General features: G+C 43.5%; 1 protein-coding gene across 1 annotated transcript in view; it reads left to right on the forward strand.

Annotated features, from left to right (window-relative positions):
- The first annotated feature begins 4,177 nt into the window (after positions 1-4,177).
- Positions 4,178-17,662, forward strand: part of galnt17 (polypeptide N-acetylgalactosaminyltransferase 17) — a 336,015-nt gene continuing 322,530 nt past the window's right edge. Inside the window, exon 1 of the mRNA XM_080210644.1 lies at positions 4,178-5,369. Within this exon, the coding sequence (XP_080066770.1) occupies positions 5,132-5,369 (238 nt within the window). The 5' untranslated portion in view covers positions 4,178-5,131. The remainder of the gene's footprint in view (positions 5,370-17,662) is intronic.

The raw sequence follows: 17,662 nt of genomic DNA on the forward strand, positions 1-17,662 counted from the left end.
CGCCCTAGGCCCCGCATCCCATTGGCCCTGCTCGATGGGCAGAGCCAAGGTGCCCATGGGTATTGAGCCTTCCACTGTAGCTACATTGAAGGCAATATCAGAGGAGATTCACGAGGTTGAATCCAGAGCTGGGGGCCGGAGTTCCTCCAAAAAAGTCTAAGGGTGAAATTCTCACAAAAAAAATTCTAAGTGTCGAATTTGCATGAAAATTGGAGCAATTCACACTGTTTTTTTTCAATGGGAGTTCAGAGAAGAATCTCCCACACTCTGTGCACTGCTGAGGCCACGAGCGTGAATATAATTAAATTTCAGGGGGCAGAGCCCTATCCCTGCTGGAGAGGCTGAAATCAGTGTGCTGAATGGGCTATTGTGCATGTGCCAATCTGTCAGCACTAGGATTGGTGCATGCGCAGTGGCCCTGCACTGATGGCCTCCTGATTGCTGGCCAGCTTGATTGCTGACCAGCCCCGTTATATCCGCAATGCTGACTCTCCACCCCCCCACGGCCCAATCACTGGCCGCCTGACCATTCCCAGGCCCAGCCCTAACCTCCCCCCTCCTGGCCCGTTGCAATCTCCAGCCCTCCCCACCGATTCCCCCCCAGCACACTGACCCCCCCCTCACCACCACTCACCCCAGCCCACCCTGCTCTCGGCCTTCCATCTTACCCCACCAATCCTGTTTGCAGAATGGCAACAGGACCCCCCCCACCCCCCCGCAACCCCCACTGATTGTCCCGCCCCTATGAGATCTCCACTCCCCTAGGCCTCGCATCCTGCCTGATGGGCAGTGCCAAGCTGCCCAAGGGTATTGGCACATTGCTCCTCAGGCAGTGCCAGGTGGCCCAGGCTGGCACTGCCAAGGTGCCAATGCCCAAGGGGCACTCACCCACCACCTAACCCTCTGGAGGCCCCGATTACCACCTCTTCATTACAGTGGTGTCAGGCTGCTAGTTCCCCGTTAACGGGGAGCCACTGTAATTGCCGATGGAGTGAGCCACTCTGGCAAGAGGAGAAATGCTAGTTAGCCCTGAGGTATCAGTCCCGGGTTTATTATTTACATTTAAATTACATTAAAATCACCATTTAAATGGTCCTTGTGCCTCCCTGCCAATTTCCAGCGTGGGTGTGACGCTGCTGGAAATCCGGCACTGGGAGATACTATCGGGGCGGGAATGCATGCACGAACCCTGCAAATCAGCCGATGCAAGCATCTTCTGGCCCACTGCACTAAAAAAAATTAGAGCAACAGGATGGGAGGATCGCCCCCGAGGGGTTTGTCTTATGAAGTGAGATTGGGCGGGTTAGACCTATACTCTCTGGAGTTTAGAAGAATGAGAGGAGAACTAATTGAAGTGTACAGAATGACAAGGGCAATTGACAAAGTAGATATGGAGAGGATATTTCCCTTTGTCGGGCAATTTAGAACAAAAGTTCATAATTTTAGGATAAGGTGTGGCAGATTTCAAACAGAAATGAGGAAAAATTACTTCTTTGAAAGGATCATTAGTCTGGAATTCACTACCCCAAAGTGTGATGGATGCCAGGACATTGTGCAAATTTAAAGAAGAGTGGACAGATGTTTAATTAGTAAAGGCTTGATGGGCTATGGTGAATGGGCAGGGAAGTGGAATTGAGGCCAAGATGAGATCAGCCATAATCACATTAAATAGTGGAACAGGCTTGAGGGGTTAAATTGCCTTCTCATGCTCCTCGTTCTTATGAGCCAGCCAGCAAAAAAGGATTGCAGCTGAAAAGAGTACTGAAATGTCTACAAACCACAATATATTTGAATCGAAGAATCAACTGTTTACCAGCAGATGTCAACAATACTGGAATCAATTTGTAGCAGCCACAAAACTTCATCATCTACTCCTTGCAAGTCAAGGACTGTTTATAAAACATTTTATTTATATTTACTTACTACTGGGCTCAATTCTTAATTCTAATCTGTATGAATATAGATACATGTGTTTTACCATTTCTCCTTACTTTTTTAGCAGTTAATAACTCTATCTTAACTCAAGAATGCCTGGTTAAATTGGTCCCTTTTTAAAATAACTATTGGGTCTGGAGTATGTATCCAAGATAAAGGAACTTTGTTAGATTAAACTTCTGTTGCTACCAGAAGACGGTGGGTTCTATAAAGACATGTCCCACAAATGAATTTTAAAAAATGGAAGCAGTCATCCCTCCTTGCCCAGGTTTGTAATCATTTTTAGATGTATCCTAGCCAGATGGTGACAAATCAAAGGTCCCGTCCGAGTCAACAGCTTTGGGGAACCCAGCTTGGGGCTAGTCATAGCAATAGAGGGAAAGCAATGGGAGTTCACCAGACTAATTTCTGGATAGTAGGATTGTCTTATGGGGAAATATTGGGGAAACTGGGCCTCTATGGTTTAGGATTCTGAAGAATGAGAAGAGATCTCACTGAAACTTTCAAAATTCTTACGGGGCATGACAGATGTAGTTAGGGTATTTCCTCTTCCTGGAGGTGGGGGGGCATCAAGAACCAGGGGATACAGTCTCAGAATAAGGGACAGGCTGTTTGGGACTGAGATGAGGAGGAATTTCTTCACTCAGAGGGTGGTGAATCTTTGGAATTCTCTATCCCAAAGAGATGTGGAATCTCAATCACTGAGCATGTTCAAGACAGAAATTAATAGATTTCTGGATACTAACGACACCAAGGATTGTGGGGATGGCAGAGTAAAATGGCATTGAGGTAAAAGTGATCTAATTAAATGGTGGTGCAGACTGAATTGACCAAATGGCTTACATCTGCTCCTATGTTCTTATATTTCCCTTCATTATGTGTCTTGAGATATGTAAGCTTAGGGAGCGCATAGAAAGACAGACAGGACAGTAGATGTTTGTGTTACAGCTTGGGTTTGTCAGCAGGATCTGTTGAGTGAATCTCTTTTAAGATTTTAATGTTACAACACTTTTTGATGTACATGGTAGGCTTTTGGTGCATGCTGTTGTGTGTGGCTGCCAGTACTTGATAGGAGCTATGGACATTGGCGGGATCAGAAGATCTGCTCTCTGGGCAGACCTAATAGATCCCCTTGGTGCTATTCCAAATGGACAGGGAGTTCTGTCTGGTGGCCTGATCAATATTTATCTCCTCCCCACAGGCTGATTATCTGATCATCATCTCACCAGCTTTGATCAAGGTCACCCTGACTCGAAATGTTGGCTCGATTCTCTCTCCACAGACATGCTGAGATTTTCCAGCATTTTCTGTTTTTGTTTCTGATTCCAGCATCCGCAGTATTTTGCCTTTATCTCTGTGGGATCTTATTGTGCATCAGTCACAGGGTGGCAAGATGGCACAGTGCTTCGCACTGCTATGTTATATTGCCAGGGACTCCGGTTCGGTTCTCGACTTGGGTCAGTGTCTGCACAGTCTCCTGTGTCTGCATGAATTTCCTCCAGGTGTTCTGGTTTCCTCCCACAATTTGAAAGATGTGCTGATTAAGTGCATTGGATATGGTAAATTCTCCGTCAGTGTACCCATACAGGCGGTGGAGTGTGGCAGCTAGGAGATTTTCACAATAACTTCATTGCAGTGTTAATGTAAGCCTACTTGAAACACTAATGTATAAACTTTCAAATGTCTCTACATTGGTACACTTGGAAATTGGAATTCTAACTGGGTTAGGTAGGGTAAATTCAGAAAGAGTGTTCCAATGCTGGAGGAGTCCAGAACTAGGGGGTCATAATTTGAGGTGAGGAATGTGTGGAATTCACTACCACAGAATGTAGTTGAGGCCAAAACCTCTCATTTCAAAAAGAAATTAGATATAGCTCCAGGAGCTAAAGGGATCAAAGGCGAGGGAAGGGGAGGGAAGGAATGAACTGGATGATCAGCCAAGGGAGCAGGCTCGAAGGGCCGAATGGCCTACTCTGCTTCCAGTTTCTATGTTTACACTCGGAAATGTCGCAGCAGCTGTCAAGAATTGTTTTGATTTATTGTATATTGGTATACGGCATGGTTTCTTGCGTGCTCATAGAAAAGGAGAGGGTGCCAAGAGCTTGGGGGGCGTCTTAACGGTGGCTGCGAGATCGTTATATTCGTACGTCTCCCGACCTCCACTCGGGATTTGATTCCGCAGCCCCGTTCGCAATCCGTTCCGGCTATTACTCCCTACTCACCCACATCGTAAGGGAATGGGCAAGGCTGAGGACGGGGGGCTTGGAAGCGAGCTGCCTCTCCCCACCCCGGGTGTCAGTGTCTCCCCCTCCACCACCCCCAAGCTTCCCTTGCCTGCACTGTGGCTGAGAGTGAGGAGGGAGCGGTGCAGCTGTCTGGCAGGCTGGCCCTGCACCATGAACACTCTTCCCTTCTGATCTCCTCAGTCTGAGCTCTGGAGTGGAGGGGGAAAGAGGAAGAATCGAAGAAGAAGAAAGAAGAGGAGAGAGGCGTGTTGACACGCATCTTCTACCCCCCCCCCCCCCTTCTGGAGCCTGGCTCCTTGCTCGGCAGCCCAGCCTGGTGTGTGAGCAGGAGAGAGGACACACATGGATTTGTGTCTGCCGGGCTGGGGGTTTGGCAGGGCAGAGAGTGCCCGCTAGCAGCCACTTCTCCGCCGCAGTCTCTCTCTCTCTCCCGCCACTACCTCCGAATTGGTCACTTTTATTTTCCACAACCGAGGTGGGGGAACCAACTTCACCAAAAAAGAAAACAGAATATGATGTTGTCAGGCGGGGGGAGTGGAAGCCTTTCCCTGCTCCGCATTCCTGGACCATTCAGCTGCCAGCAGCATCCCTGGGCTGCCCTCAGACTGTCTTGAGATTTTTTGCTTTGAAAACAAGCTGAGTTTGTTTGGGTTTTTTTTTGCACCATGTTGTGGCGTGGGGAGAGTCCCGGTGGGGGTTTTTAAATGAAGCACCTGTGGCTGAAGTCCACCCCCCTCCTCCTCCTCCCCTCACCGGGCTTGACATTGTGTTTGTTTGGAGTTAAGTTGTCCGCCTTTCTGCTCCCGAAGATGGAAGGATTCGCCAATTGGAGTTCGCCTCAGCTTTGAACGGAGCCCGCTTCACTTTGGTCTGTCCATCGGCCGGGCAGGTGGCCAGAAGGCCGGACTCTCGTGTGACCCCACCCCACCCCACCCCACCTTCCCGCCTCCATGGCTTCCCTCCGCCGGGTGAAGGGGCTGCTGATGCTGAACCTGGTGGCGGTGGTGGGCTTCCTCCTCTTCCTGGCCAGGTGCAGGGTGCCCCTCAAGGGCCGGGAGTTGGCACACGCCGCCCACCACGGCAGGAGCGACCCCACCAACCTGACAGCCCGGGGCTCTGCTCCTGTCCAACAGGCAGTGCTGAAGAGGCTCTCCCTCTTGGAGGACATCGTCTACCGCCAGCTGAATGGTAAGGACTGCAGGGTGTTTGTGGTCTGGGTGTGTGTGTGTGTGTGTTGGGGGTGGGTGGGAAGAGGGGGCAGTCAGGTTCAACTCCCAGAGCAAACGTCCAGCTCCATCTCCAATCTCACCCATAATGGTTAGCCATTGCTGCCTCACAGCACGGGGACCCGGGTTCAATTCCTGCCTGGGGTCACTGTCTGTAGAGTCTGCACATTCGCCCTGTGTCGGCGTGGGTTTTCTCTGGGTGCTGTGGTTTCCTCCCACAGTCCAAAAGTGTGCTGGTTTGGTGCATTGGCCATGCTAAATTCTGCCTCAGCGTACCTGAACAGGCACCAGAGTGTGGTGACTAGGATTTTCTTCATTGCAATGTTAATGCAAGCCTACTTGTGACACTAATAAATAAACTTTAAAAACTTTAAACTTTAGTTAGGCAACTCATTTCTGCAGCTTCCAAACCACCCCCTCCCCTCTCTGCAATTCACAAAGTCTGGGAAGTACAGTTCCTACTTATGAGAGGCACAAATTGCAGACAGACGCTCCCAGCTTTTTCCCCCTTTCCGATAAAACGTTACACCATCCTGGGTAATACTAATATCTGCACCACCATCAGCAAAGCTGACAATCTGCTCATTGTCATTTGCTGTTCCTGGGACCTCGCTGTGTGCACTGTTCTAAACTTGCAATGCAATTGGAAACTATTTCAATGGCTGTCAAAATGCTTTGGGACGTCCTGGGAGTGGTAAATGCACAGGTCAGTGTTTCTACTCCAACATATCCCAATAAATATGGATCCCTGTTTCTAAATGATTGCCCCCATCTTCACTAAATGGGGAATGGGATTTAATCTAAAACTGTATTAACGTGGGACAGAGTAGCTTGCAATGCAGGGTATAACTTACTGAGAATTGTTTTCCCGCTCTTGCACCTTCCAGCTGCCTCTACACTTGAACTCTTCGCTAGTTCCCTTTTTGCCCTTCTGCTAACAGCTCATTCTGCAGCTCACAGCTTCTTACAGCGAGAGAGGGAGTACTCGATAACTTAGCCTTTGAAGTTGAGTTGTAACCTGAAGTTATTCTTCAGAAATATTAAATCCTGATGAATAATTAAAGTTAGGGGGAGCAGAAAAGAGCACAGCCCAGAGCCTTCTGTATGTATCCAGTGATCCCATTTGAAGACCAACATTGTTAAAAGTTAAATGCAATCCACTCGTGACAGAGAAAAACTAAATTAAGAGATCATTTGAATTCAGCAACTTGAATTAAGAGATGTGAACAGAATTAGCTTCCTCAGTATAACGAATAATTTCTATAACATTCTCAGTACCTCGCTATTGAAAAAAAGACCTGTGCAGCGTGGCCAGAAGATAGGCATTGTTTTCAGTAACAGATCGTATTTATAGTTGTTCTATGCCCAAAGGAATAAAGATGGAGTCATACTGCAGTTGACAAGAGACAGTCTAGAAGGGCTTGGAACTCACAGCATCACTGTACACTAATTGTTTTGTGATAAACTGTCACCTTTGCATTCTTTAGACCTTTTGATTCAATGGTATTGCTTTTGCTTCTGATTCAAAAGGGTTGGGGGTGCAAGCTCACTCATGAGATGCGAGTACATGATCTAAACTCGCAATACTGAGGGAGTGCTACAGCGTTGGAGGTGCTGCTCTTCAGATGGGAGATTGAACTGCGGCCCAATCTTCCCTTTTGATAGACGCACTTCAGCCCCTAACCAAAACACCCATATCATCCACTACTAATGCAACGTGGCTGCAGATTGCCCCATCTGAGTGATGCACTGCAGCAACTCATCAGAGTTACTTCAGCAGCATGTCCTAAACACATGACCTCCATCACCCAGGTTCCAAAAGGACGATGGCATCAGATGACCAAACGATCACAAGGTTTAGGAACAGAAGTATGCCATTTGGACTATAACGTCTGCTCTGTTACGACTGATCTGATATGATAATCCTTAACTCCACTTTCCTGCTTTATTCCTCTCACCCTTTATTCCTTTACTAATTAAAAATCTATCTATCTCAGCCTTGAACTGAATGACCTAGCCTCTATAGTCCTCTGCAGTAAAGAATTCACAGATTCACTATCCCATCTGCACAGGAACATCATTGCTGCAAGTCATACACGATCCTGACTTGAAGATATGTTGCAATTCCTTCATCAATATAGAGTCAAAATACTGGAACTCCATACAAAACAACACACGTTCACTAAAAGGATGGCTGCAGTTCAAAAGAAAACCCAGCACCAGCTTTTGATAAAGAACTATGGAAAGGAAATAAATGCTGGCTTTTCTTGCAATGACTGAATTTTGAGAATGAATGAAATATATGTTTGAGCTGGAGTAATTTTCAGATTTTGCAATGTCATTTTGAGGTCTGGTGCTGTGAAATTCACAATCAGGTATGCTGTCTGTGACGTTCCCACTCAAATTGCATCTTCTAATTATGATTTTTAAATCCAAATCTCTGACGCAAACAAAAATGTTCTGCACTTATCCAAATAGTTGCATTGATTTTATTTAAATTTGATTAGTGAATGAAGCAGAAAATACAAAGTGGTTCACAGTTTTGCATATTCATCACTTTTTTAAAATGTATTTAAATCAGATAATGGGAGCAAAACAATTGTTAGCAATCAGATTATATGTTCCTTGTGTCAGGGATATGCATTAACATTTTTAAGTTTTCACTCCTGAAACCTCATTCATGCATTTCCAATCTTCAGATATAGAGCCAGATTTTGCTGCCGAAATGGTGGTGGGGATCACCTTTGTTCATGAGGTTTCGCTTTGTAGGTGACAGATCCTCAAGAAATAATGTAGATTCAGAGAGCATACCCTGGGTGGCATGGTGTCACAGTGGTTAGTGCTGCAGCCAAAAAGCACCAGGGACCTGGGTTCAATTCTGGTCTTAAGTAACTGTCTATGTGAAGTTTGCACGTTCTCCTCGTGTCTGTATGCATTTCTTTCAGGTAATCTGGTTTCCTATCCAAGTCCAAAGCTGTGCAAGTTAGGGTGATTGGCCATGCTAAATTGCCCCTTAGTGTCCAAAGATGTGTATGTTGGGTGGATTAACCATGGTAAACATGTGAGGTTATGGTTCTAGGGCAGCGGGGGTGTTGGGCCTAGATAAGATGCACTTGCGGAGAGTCAGTGCAGACTCAATGGGCCAAATGGCCTTCTGCTGCACTGTAGGAATTCTATGGTTCTATGGTATCCTATTGCCAGAAGGCTGCTGGTATTGGGGACACTGATGTTCCTCAAGGGGGACTCTATGAATTCTTAGTTCAGTCTGCTGGTAGGATCATTTGCTTCCAGGGACCCTTGGTTACTGAGTGGGGGGAATTGCACAATGTAAACTACATGGAATGGCATAAGTTCCTGAAGTGATTATACACATGAAAAGGTTAGGCTTCTTCATTCCAGTCAAAGTACATTTTTAAAGATATGATCAGGCTTAAATACTATCAATAATCCTGAAAATTAACAGGTGTGCAGACACAGTCCTTCAAACATTAACTGTGGGTGGAGATTCTTTAGTAACAAAAGGTTTCTTTTTCTATTTCCTTTATCTCTATTGATCTCATTTTCTGTACGTGATTGGACATTGCGTTCAATTTTCTAATGAACATGCCCAAGCTCTGACTCCGTACTAGTCACTTACAATTCATTAAAATGGTTGTACTGTATGATGTCCTGTCATAGATACCCTGTAGAGGACATTGCGCCAAAATGACCATCTAATTTGCACTAAGTTCCAGTCTAAAATCACAGAGTCCATGCACAATGGCAAGCCTGAGGAATGGTTGGTGTCTTTCATTAGCCACCGGTTGAAAAATCCAATCCATAGATTTTCATGGTGACAAAATCATGAGCGCCATAAATGAGGTCAGCTTCACGTCAAATTCTCCAATCAGCACTAGCATCCATAGCAAAAGACACCTCTCAGTTTTAAAGTTTACACATTGGATGGAATTTAAGAAGCACCCTATTACAGGAGCAATCACTCATTTTTTTCAACTTTTTGTATTTTTCTGGGTGTCCTTGAACTTGAGGCCTGACAAGCTCCCACATCCTCATTAGTGTCATTGCTGGTTGATCACGTGTAGATTAGCAAACTCAACCCAGTGGAGATTCTTCCTTTGACTTTTCTTTCCTCTGCAGGGAGACGCATGGCTTCTGTTCAGTGCCTCCCTATAGATGGAATCAGGAATTCAACAGAGTGGTTCAATTGGACTTTGGTTTCACTGCCTTGCTGTGCTATATATTGGGCCTGTCAACTGGAATCTTCATCACCACTCTTCTGCTATTGAGAACCATGTATTTTATCTTTTGTTTTGAAGTACCCTATTTTCTTTGAATAGGCCAATGTCTTCTGTAGTACCTTGTATATATTTAAAAACACATTGCTTTTCTTTTTCAGTAAATCATTTTTAATGTATCATGCCAAATATTTAAAGAGTAATGTTATACTGATAGCATATAATCAAATTTCTCAATGCTGTCCTGACTTGACAACTATGACATTTGAAGGAAAGGTTAACTGCAATATACAAAATAATATTTTGTGGAAATGTAAAAAGAACATGTAGAAATGTTTAAAAAATCATGTTGAATTTTGAATAATATGCTTTAATTGAGGGGTCCCCCCCAACCCCTGTCTAGTATTTTAAATTAGAAAGACTTTTTAATAGTAATTAAATATGCTACATTTTTACATTTGATTTTATTTATTATGGTCACATGTATTGGGATGTAGTGCAAAGTATTGTTTCTTGTGCGCTATACAGGCAAAACATACCATTCGTAGAGTACATAGGGGAGAAGGAAAGAAGAAGGTGCAGAACAAAGTGTTAAAGTCATAGCTGTAGAGAAAGATCAACTTAATATAACGTAGGTCCATTCATAGATTGAAAGTAAGACTTTTGAGGTTATGCAGTAATGGTAAATGATAGAAATTAATTTTTACAATGTATGCATTTGTTTTGTGTTATTAATCAAGTTGAAGTGAGGAGCCAATGGGATTGCAGGAAACATGCTTATTGCCTGAGATAAATCCAAGATTGATTAATTCCATTTGTCCCTGTGTGGTAGATAAATGGGATTGTATTGAATGGAATCTATGGGAGTAATCTCCATCAGTTGACAATTAGTGGTTTTCCTTTCAACCAACAAATTATAACGAAGGCACTTTGCAATGTGCAGCGTTAACAGAGTCATAACCTCAAGCAGTTATACTGAATGGCACAATTGTTCATGTCACTTAGCTCAGTTCAATTCAATCCACATGGAACATTACAATATTGCCTTAAATTGTAAAATGTGCTCACAGGACTTTGTTGTAAAAAGTTTGTATGAAGCACAGTGAATGATTTGGAAGGCAAATGGGATGTTGTAGCTTATTGCAAGGGGAATGGAATATAAAAGCAGGGAAGTTTTTGCTGCCATTGCATAAGACATTGGTGAGCATACATCTGGAACACTGCACAGTTTTGGCCTCCTTACTTAAGGAAGGATGCAATTGCATTAGAAGTAGTTTAGAGGAAGTTTCAGTCAACTAATTGCTGGGATGAAGGGGCTCACAGATAAGGAAAGTTTGGACAGGTTGTGCCTGCATCCACTGGAGTTTGGAAGAATGCAAGCTAATCCTATTGAAACATGTAAGATCCTGAAGGGGTCTTAACAGGGTGGAACAGAAAATAACTAGGGAACACAATTTAAAATAAGGATTCTCCCATTTAAGATGAAGATGAGTAGAATTGTTTTCTCTCAGTGTCTCGTTAGTGGAATTCACTTCCCCATAGATCAGTAGAGACAGGGTCATTAAATATTTTCAAGGCTGAGGTGGAAAGCTGCTTAGCTGACTCGGGAGGCAAAGAGAGCTTTGGATAGACAGGAAAGTTGTGGCCACTACCAGAGCAACCTGATGTTATCAAATGATGGAACAGACTTGGTAAGGGGGAGGAGAGGGGGGGGGGGAGGTGTTGTTATAGAATGGTCTACTCCAGCTCCTAAATTGTACACAGCATTCTGTTATCATAGAGTTGCTACAGTGCAGAAGGAGACCATTCGGCCCATTGAGTCTGCACAGTCTCTCCACAAGACGATCTTACCCAGGCCCACTCCCCACCCTAACCATGTAGCCACATACATTTATCCTACTAATCCCCCTAACCTGAACATCTTGGGATACTAAGGGGCAATTTAATCCATTTAACCCTACATTCTTGGAGTATGGGAGGAAACCGGAACACCTGGAGGAAAACCATGCAGACATAGGGAGAATATCCAAACTCCACACAAACAGTCACCCAAAGCTGGAATCGAACCAGGGTCCCTGGCGCTGAGAGGTAGCAATGCTAGCCATCATGCTGCTTCCCCAATCCATGTTTAAATATGTTTTGTAGGATATTCAGTGGTGCAGTGTGTTGATATTTGAACTCTCTCTTTTCAACGTTTGGTAACATTAAGACATTTTAGCTCAGATTCCCACACAGAGTTATGGATCTCAACAGGGGAGGATCGAGAGCTTTGAGACTCCATTCCCAACAGGAGCAAGAGAAAGTCAGTGGGCAGGTTAGACCAAACATATTACTGGTTCATGGTGACTGGCTGAGAAGCAGGATAAAATCGGAGAGCAGGGGACATGCCGGCTACTTAGAGTATTAAATAGATTTTCAGGTGACTCTTGAAAATATTTCAAATGTCCAATTGCATCAGCTTCACTTCTGTGTTGTAACCAAGAAATTCAACAATCGCAAGCCTCTGCATATGGTCATTCTAATGATCAGCATCTGACTTGTAACATCTTGGGGAGTTCAGAAGCATGTTCAATGCCATTTTTGGATGCGCTTGTGGAATTGGATGATTCTTTAGAATCCACAGAAGTTGAAACAATGATCATTTTACTTTCAAGCAACATTACTAAATGGCTTACTACCTAATTCTCCAGTGTTGGAAGATTTCAATTAATGATTGATAATTGTGGTCCAAAATGTTAAAAGACAAGCCAAAGTGCACCCCAAGGGGTATCATTGGACCAAATTTTCCACGTTGCTCAGTGCTGTGCTGATATGTAAGCTGAGTCGATATGTTGGAGTACCTGAAGTGGGTTTTGAACCAAAAACCTACTGACTCAAACAGAATCATGAGGGAACTGCAAACTGTTTGTAGTCTTTGTGCATTATCGTTGCTGAGTTCAGTGTTAGGATGAATAAAATGAAAATTGTATGAAGTGCCGTCAATCCTGCTGTGCCAGATTACTGCCCAGGCAGTGGAGATGAAAATCTATTGCACAGAACATTTAAAAATCTTTATATTCAGAAAACCATTAGTGGAGAGAATTATAGGGGAGACTAATGTACATTAACATTTTTAAAATTGCATTACCACTCTGTAAAACAATTCAATTTATGAAGCTTTAAACTGAAGGATCATTTCAGAAGTAATTCAAGCGACTTTTGTAATTATTTAATTTTTACACAGGCATCACAGGAAATCAGCACCCATTCCTTCAACAATGTAGTAGCAAATGTACATTGAGAAGTTTGCCACCATGATGGATGGGGTGTATCATTTCAGGAAATGGGTTGTAAAGTTCAGTGTTGTGAGCACAATTACATTGACTGTTAGTGAGGTCAATCAGACAAAGTCCAGCACTACACTGAAAGGAAAAAAGAAATGAAGATAAGACTTCCCAGCTTGTCTTGCCCTTCCTTTGATGAATGAAACATCCAAGCTGTTTGAAGACTAAGGATAGCTCATGTTCCTGCGCTTTTCGGGTTATTAAAAGGAGTGAAGCATTAGTGACATTCCATTACCTGTAACTTCAGTTTTTTTTTTAAACCCATTCATTTCATTTCTAAAAATAGTATAATTTTCCTGCCCTCCTTTGACTTACAATGACATAATTAAAAATAAATCCATATCCAGGTGCAGGCTTACAAGCATGTTTCTTGAAAAAGCCTGTTGCTTTTGTAATAAAATGTATTTTTGGCTTAGAGAGATTTTTGTAATTCCTTGGAGGAAACACAGCACTGAAGTTGCTGAGACAGCAAAGTCATTCTTATTGATGTTCAGGATCGGAAATGTCAAATGGTACCCACAATGCCATTTAAGGAAATCTTAGTATATTTCTTTCTTACTGAAAGAAGAATATATTTCTGGTACGTGACCAATGAGTTCAAAATTACCTAAGCACATTTAGAATAGCCCACTCTTATCAGGCAGTAAATGGCCAGCTTTCACGGAAGAAAGTTTTTGCTCTGAATTAGTTAAGGATTTCTGAAGACACCCCTCACCACAAATAATTAAAATTAATTACACAGCAATTAATACGCAATTGGTTAAAATGACAGGCAGTGGCATTAAAGTTGTCTTGTTATGGAATAGAAGTTAGATTTGTTAATTATAGTCAGAAAAATGCAAATATTGGAGGTCACATGGAAATGTGTTTGAAACGTTCTTTGGTTATCCAATCCATAACTGAGGCAACATTTCTACATCATGTATCCTTTTACACTTCTTTCTGGCATTTAAAAATCTGTTCACAGTATTCTAGAAAGACTATTAACTGCAACTTGTAAAATGAATAAGCACATCTGAGCCCCAGCTCTTCAACAGTCCTCACACATGCAAAAATGCTTCCCTAAATTGGCTTTGTCTGTTAGTGGAAGGTCATTCCTGAAATATTAACCTGCTGAGCTGGGCAGGGTTGACATTATTCCGAATATAAAATCAAAGCATCAGGGATGCTAGATATCTGAATGAAACACAGAAATTGCTGGAAAAACCAAACGGGTTTGGCGGCATTTGTGGAAAGAGAAAGAGAGTTAATAGTTTCATGCTGATGACATTTTGTCAGAACCCAATGGCAAATTGACCCATTGAGTATTCCTAGCATCGTCTGTGTGTTACTTCTCAATTGTTATTGTAATAGGTTTGGAACCTATTGAACTGGAAGACTTTTGTAAACAATTGCTGCAAAAAGCAGGACAGTTTCCAACCTGTCCAATTGTCACCCCATCAGTCTACTTTCGATCATCAGCAATATGATGGAATCTGTTGTTGAGAGTGCTGTCAAGAGGCACTTACTCAACAATATCCTACTCACTGATGTTCTCTGCTTGTGGTCTGCCAGGACTACCCAGCTGTTGACCTCATTAAGCCTTGATCGAAACGTGGACAAAAGAGTTGAACTCAAGGTACGAAGTGAGAGGAACTGCCCTTGGTACCAAGGCAGTATTGTGGAATTGAGGAGCCCTGGCACATATGTAATCAGTGGGAATAGTGGAAAATGCTCCACTGTTTGGAGTCATGCCTAGCACAAAGGAAGTTGGTTGTTGAGGCCAATCACCTCAGTCCTGGGACACGATTGCAGGAGTTCCTCAGGGAAGTGTCCCAGGCTCAACGGGTGGGATTCTCTGGCCTCCTTGTGGCACGTTTCACACGGCAGGAGGTGGCCTATCATTGGCTGTTGACGAGAACTTCTAGTCCCGCTGCAGTCAGAGATTTCACATTGACTCCATCCTACCCCACTAGGAAACCCAAGCGGGGGTGCACAGAATCAGAAGATCCTCTAAGCGTGAACAGCTGGAAAATTCCAGTCAATATTTTCCCTCTATTGTAAGGTCAGAAGTGGGGATGTTTGCTGCTGATTGCACGATATTCAGTACCATCTGTAACTCCTCAGGTATTGAAGCAATCCGTGTCCAAATGCAGCAAGGTCTGAATGTTTGGGCTAATAAGTAGCAGTAATGTTCAGACCGCACAAGTGATGGGTAATGAGTATCTTCAACAAGAGAGAATTTAACCATCTCCCCTTGACATTCAATAGCATTATCATTGCTGAATCCCCCCATTCTCAACATCCAGGTAGTTGTCATTGATCAGAAACTGAACTGGACTAGGCCAATAAAAACTGTGGCTATAATAGGACATTAGAGGCTGAGAATTCTGCAGAAAGTAACTTACCCCTGATCCCCAAATTCTGTCCACCATCTAGAAAGGACAAGTCAGGAGTGTAAAGGAATACTTTCCACTTGAATGATTGGTGCAGCTCCATTAACACTTGAGATGCTGGACACCATCAAAACAAAGCAGCTGATTTGATTGGTACCACATCCACCACCTCAAACAGTTACTCCCCCCCACCATTGACACACAATGTATACCATCTACAAGGTGCACTGCAGCAAATCACTGAGGTTCCTTAGCACCTTCCAAACCCATGACCTCTGGTAGCTAGAAGGAAACAGGCAGCAAATTCATGGGAACACCACCATCTGCAGGTCCCCTTCCAAGCCACACACTATCCTGACTTGGAACAATTTTTCCTTTACTGCAGTGGGGCAAAACCCTGGAACTCCCTCCCTAAGTGCACTGTGGCTGTACCTACATCATGCCCTGCAGCAGTTCAAGAAGTGGAGATGCTGGCATTGGGTTGGGGTAAACACAATAAGAAGTCTCACAACACCAGGTTAAAGTCCAACAGGTTTATTTGGTAGCAAAAGTCACTACCTTTTGGAGCGCTGCCCCTTCGTCAGGTGAGTGGGAGTTCTGTTCACAAACAGGACATATAAAGACATAAACTCAATTTACAAAGTAATGGTTGGAATGCGAGTCTTTACTGGTAATCAAGTCTTAAAGATACAGACAATGTGAGTGGAGAGAGGGTTAAGCACAGGTTAAAGAGATGCGTGTTGTCTCCAGACAGGGCAGTTAGTGAAATTTTGCAAGCCCAAGAAAGTCGGGGGGGGATTACAGACGTGTGACATGAACTCAAGACCTCGGATGAGGCTGTCCTCGTGTGCAGGATGAGGCTGTCCTCGTGTGCAGAACTTGGCTATCAGTCTCTGCTCAGCGACTCTGCAGTGTCATGTGTCATGAAGGCCACTTTGGAGAACGCTTATCTGAAGATCAGAGGCCGAATGCCCGTGACCACTGAAGTGTTCGTCAACAGGAAGAGAACAGTCTTGCCTGGTGACTGTCGAGCAGTGTTCATTCATCCATTGTCGTAGCGTCTGCATGGTTTCCCCAATGTACTATGCCTCGGACATTCTTTCATGAGACACGACAACGCAGATTCGCTGAGCAGAGATTGATAGCCGAGTTCCGCACACATATGGCCTCAACTGGGATCTTGGGTTCATGTCACGCTATCTGTAACCCCCCCGACTTGCCTGGACTTGCAACATCTCTAACGGTCCTGTCTGGAGATAATACGCATCTCTTTAACCTGTGCTTAATCCTCTCTCCACTCACATTGCTTGTACCTTTAAGACATGATTATCTGTAAAGACGTGCATTCCAACCATTATTTTGTAAATTGAGTTTGTGTCTTTATATGCCCTGTTTGTGAATAGAACTCCCACTCACCTGAAGAAGGGGCAGTGCTCCGAAAGCTAGTGGCTTTTGCTACCAAATAAACCTGTTGGTCGTGAACCTGGTGTTGTGAGACTTCTTACTGCCGTTCAAGAAGGCAGCTCACACCATTTTCTCAAGGGCAATTGGTGATGGGTAATAAGCTCTAGCCCAACCAACACCCCATATCCCAATCTCAACATCCCAATAATTAAAAAAAAACTTACGTTGGCTCAACTATTCCAGTTATAGCTGGTTGTGCCTGTAGATTACATTGCGCAATTTAAGGAGAACACCATTTTCTCATTAAGTGATTCAATGTTAGAGAATTTGGAAGCAGTCCACTACGTCTTCCATTTCATTTTCTTGTTTTCTAATAGCGATTACAATAGATTTTGTATCTTTAATTTGAAACAGCTTGTTTAGAAAACTAATGCTGCTAAGAGTGAAAAATGTGGAATGTTGAACTTTGAAATCTAATAACAACCATGATTATTTGCCAGAAGATCAGCACTTTATTGAAGTGTTGTCAAAATACAACACAATGTTAATTTTTTGGATTAGGAATTGTGAAGGAGGCAAATTAAGCAGATATCATTATTGAAATTCCCTTATTTATATACTTTGATTTGTGGAACGTTAATACAATAATAAACACACTCAAAGTGCAGGAAGTAGTTTATAAAAAGTATTATGGGTTGTTTGCATATTTGTGGTTACGTGCAGTAAATAAAGTGTCATCTATTTCTAAACGTTCAGCCTGGGGATTTGTTAACATTATAAACTACCTTTCTTAGCTAATCCAATGTGAAACTGGGATGGGTAGCGTCACTCTAATGGTTTGCCATTATTTCTTTGAGATGGCTGAAAAATGAAAAATTATGCTACTGGTGCAGCAAAGAGGTCGGGTGGGGGGCTCTT

The sequence above is a fragment of the Carcharhinus amblyrhynchos genome, chromosome 23, assembly GCF_965287045.1.
Source record: "Carcharhinus amblyrhynchos chromosome 23, sCarAmb.v2.hapA, whole genome shotgun sequence".
Classification (NCBI taxonomy): domain Eukaryota; kingdom Metazoa; phylum Chordata; class Chondrichthyes; order Carcharhiniformes; family Carcharhinidae; genus Carcharhinus; species Carcharhinus amblyrhynchos.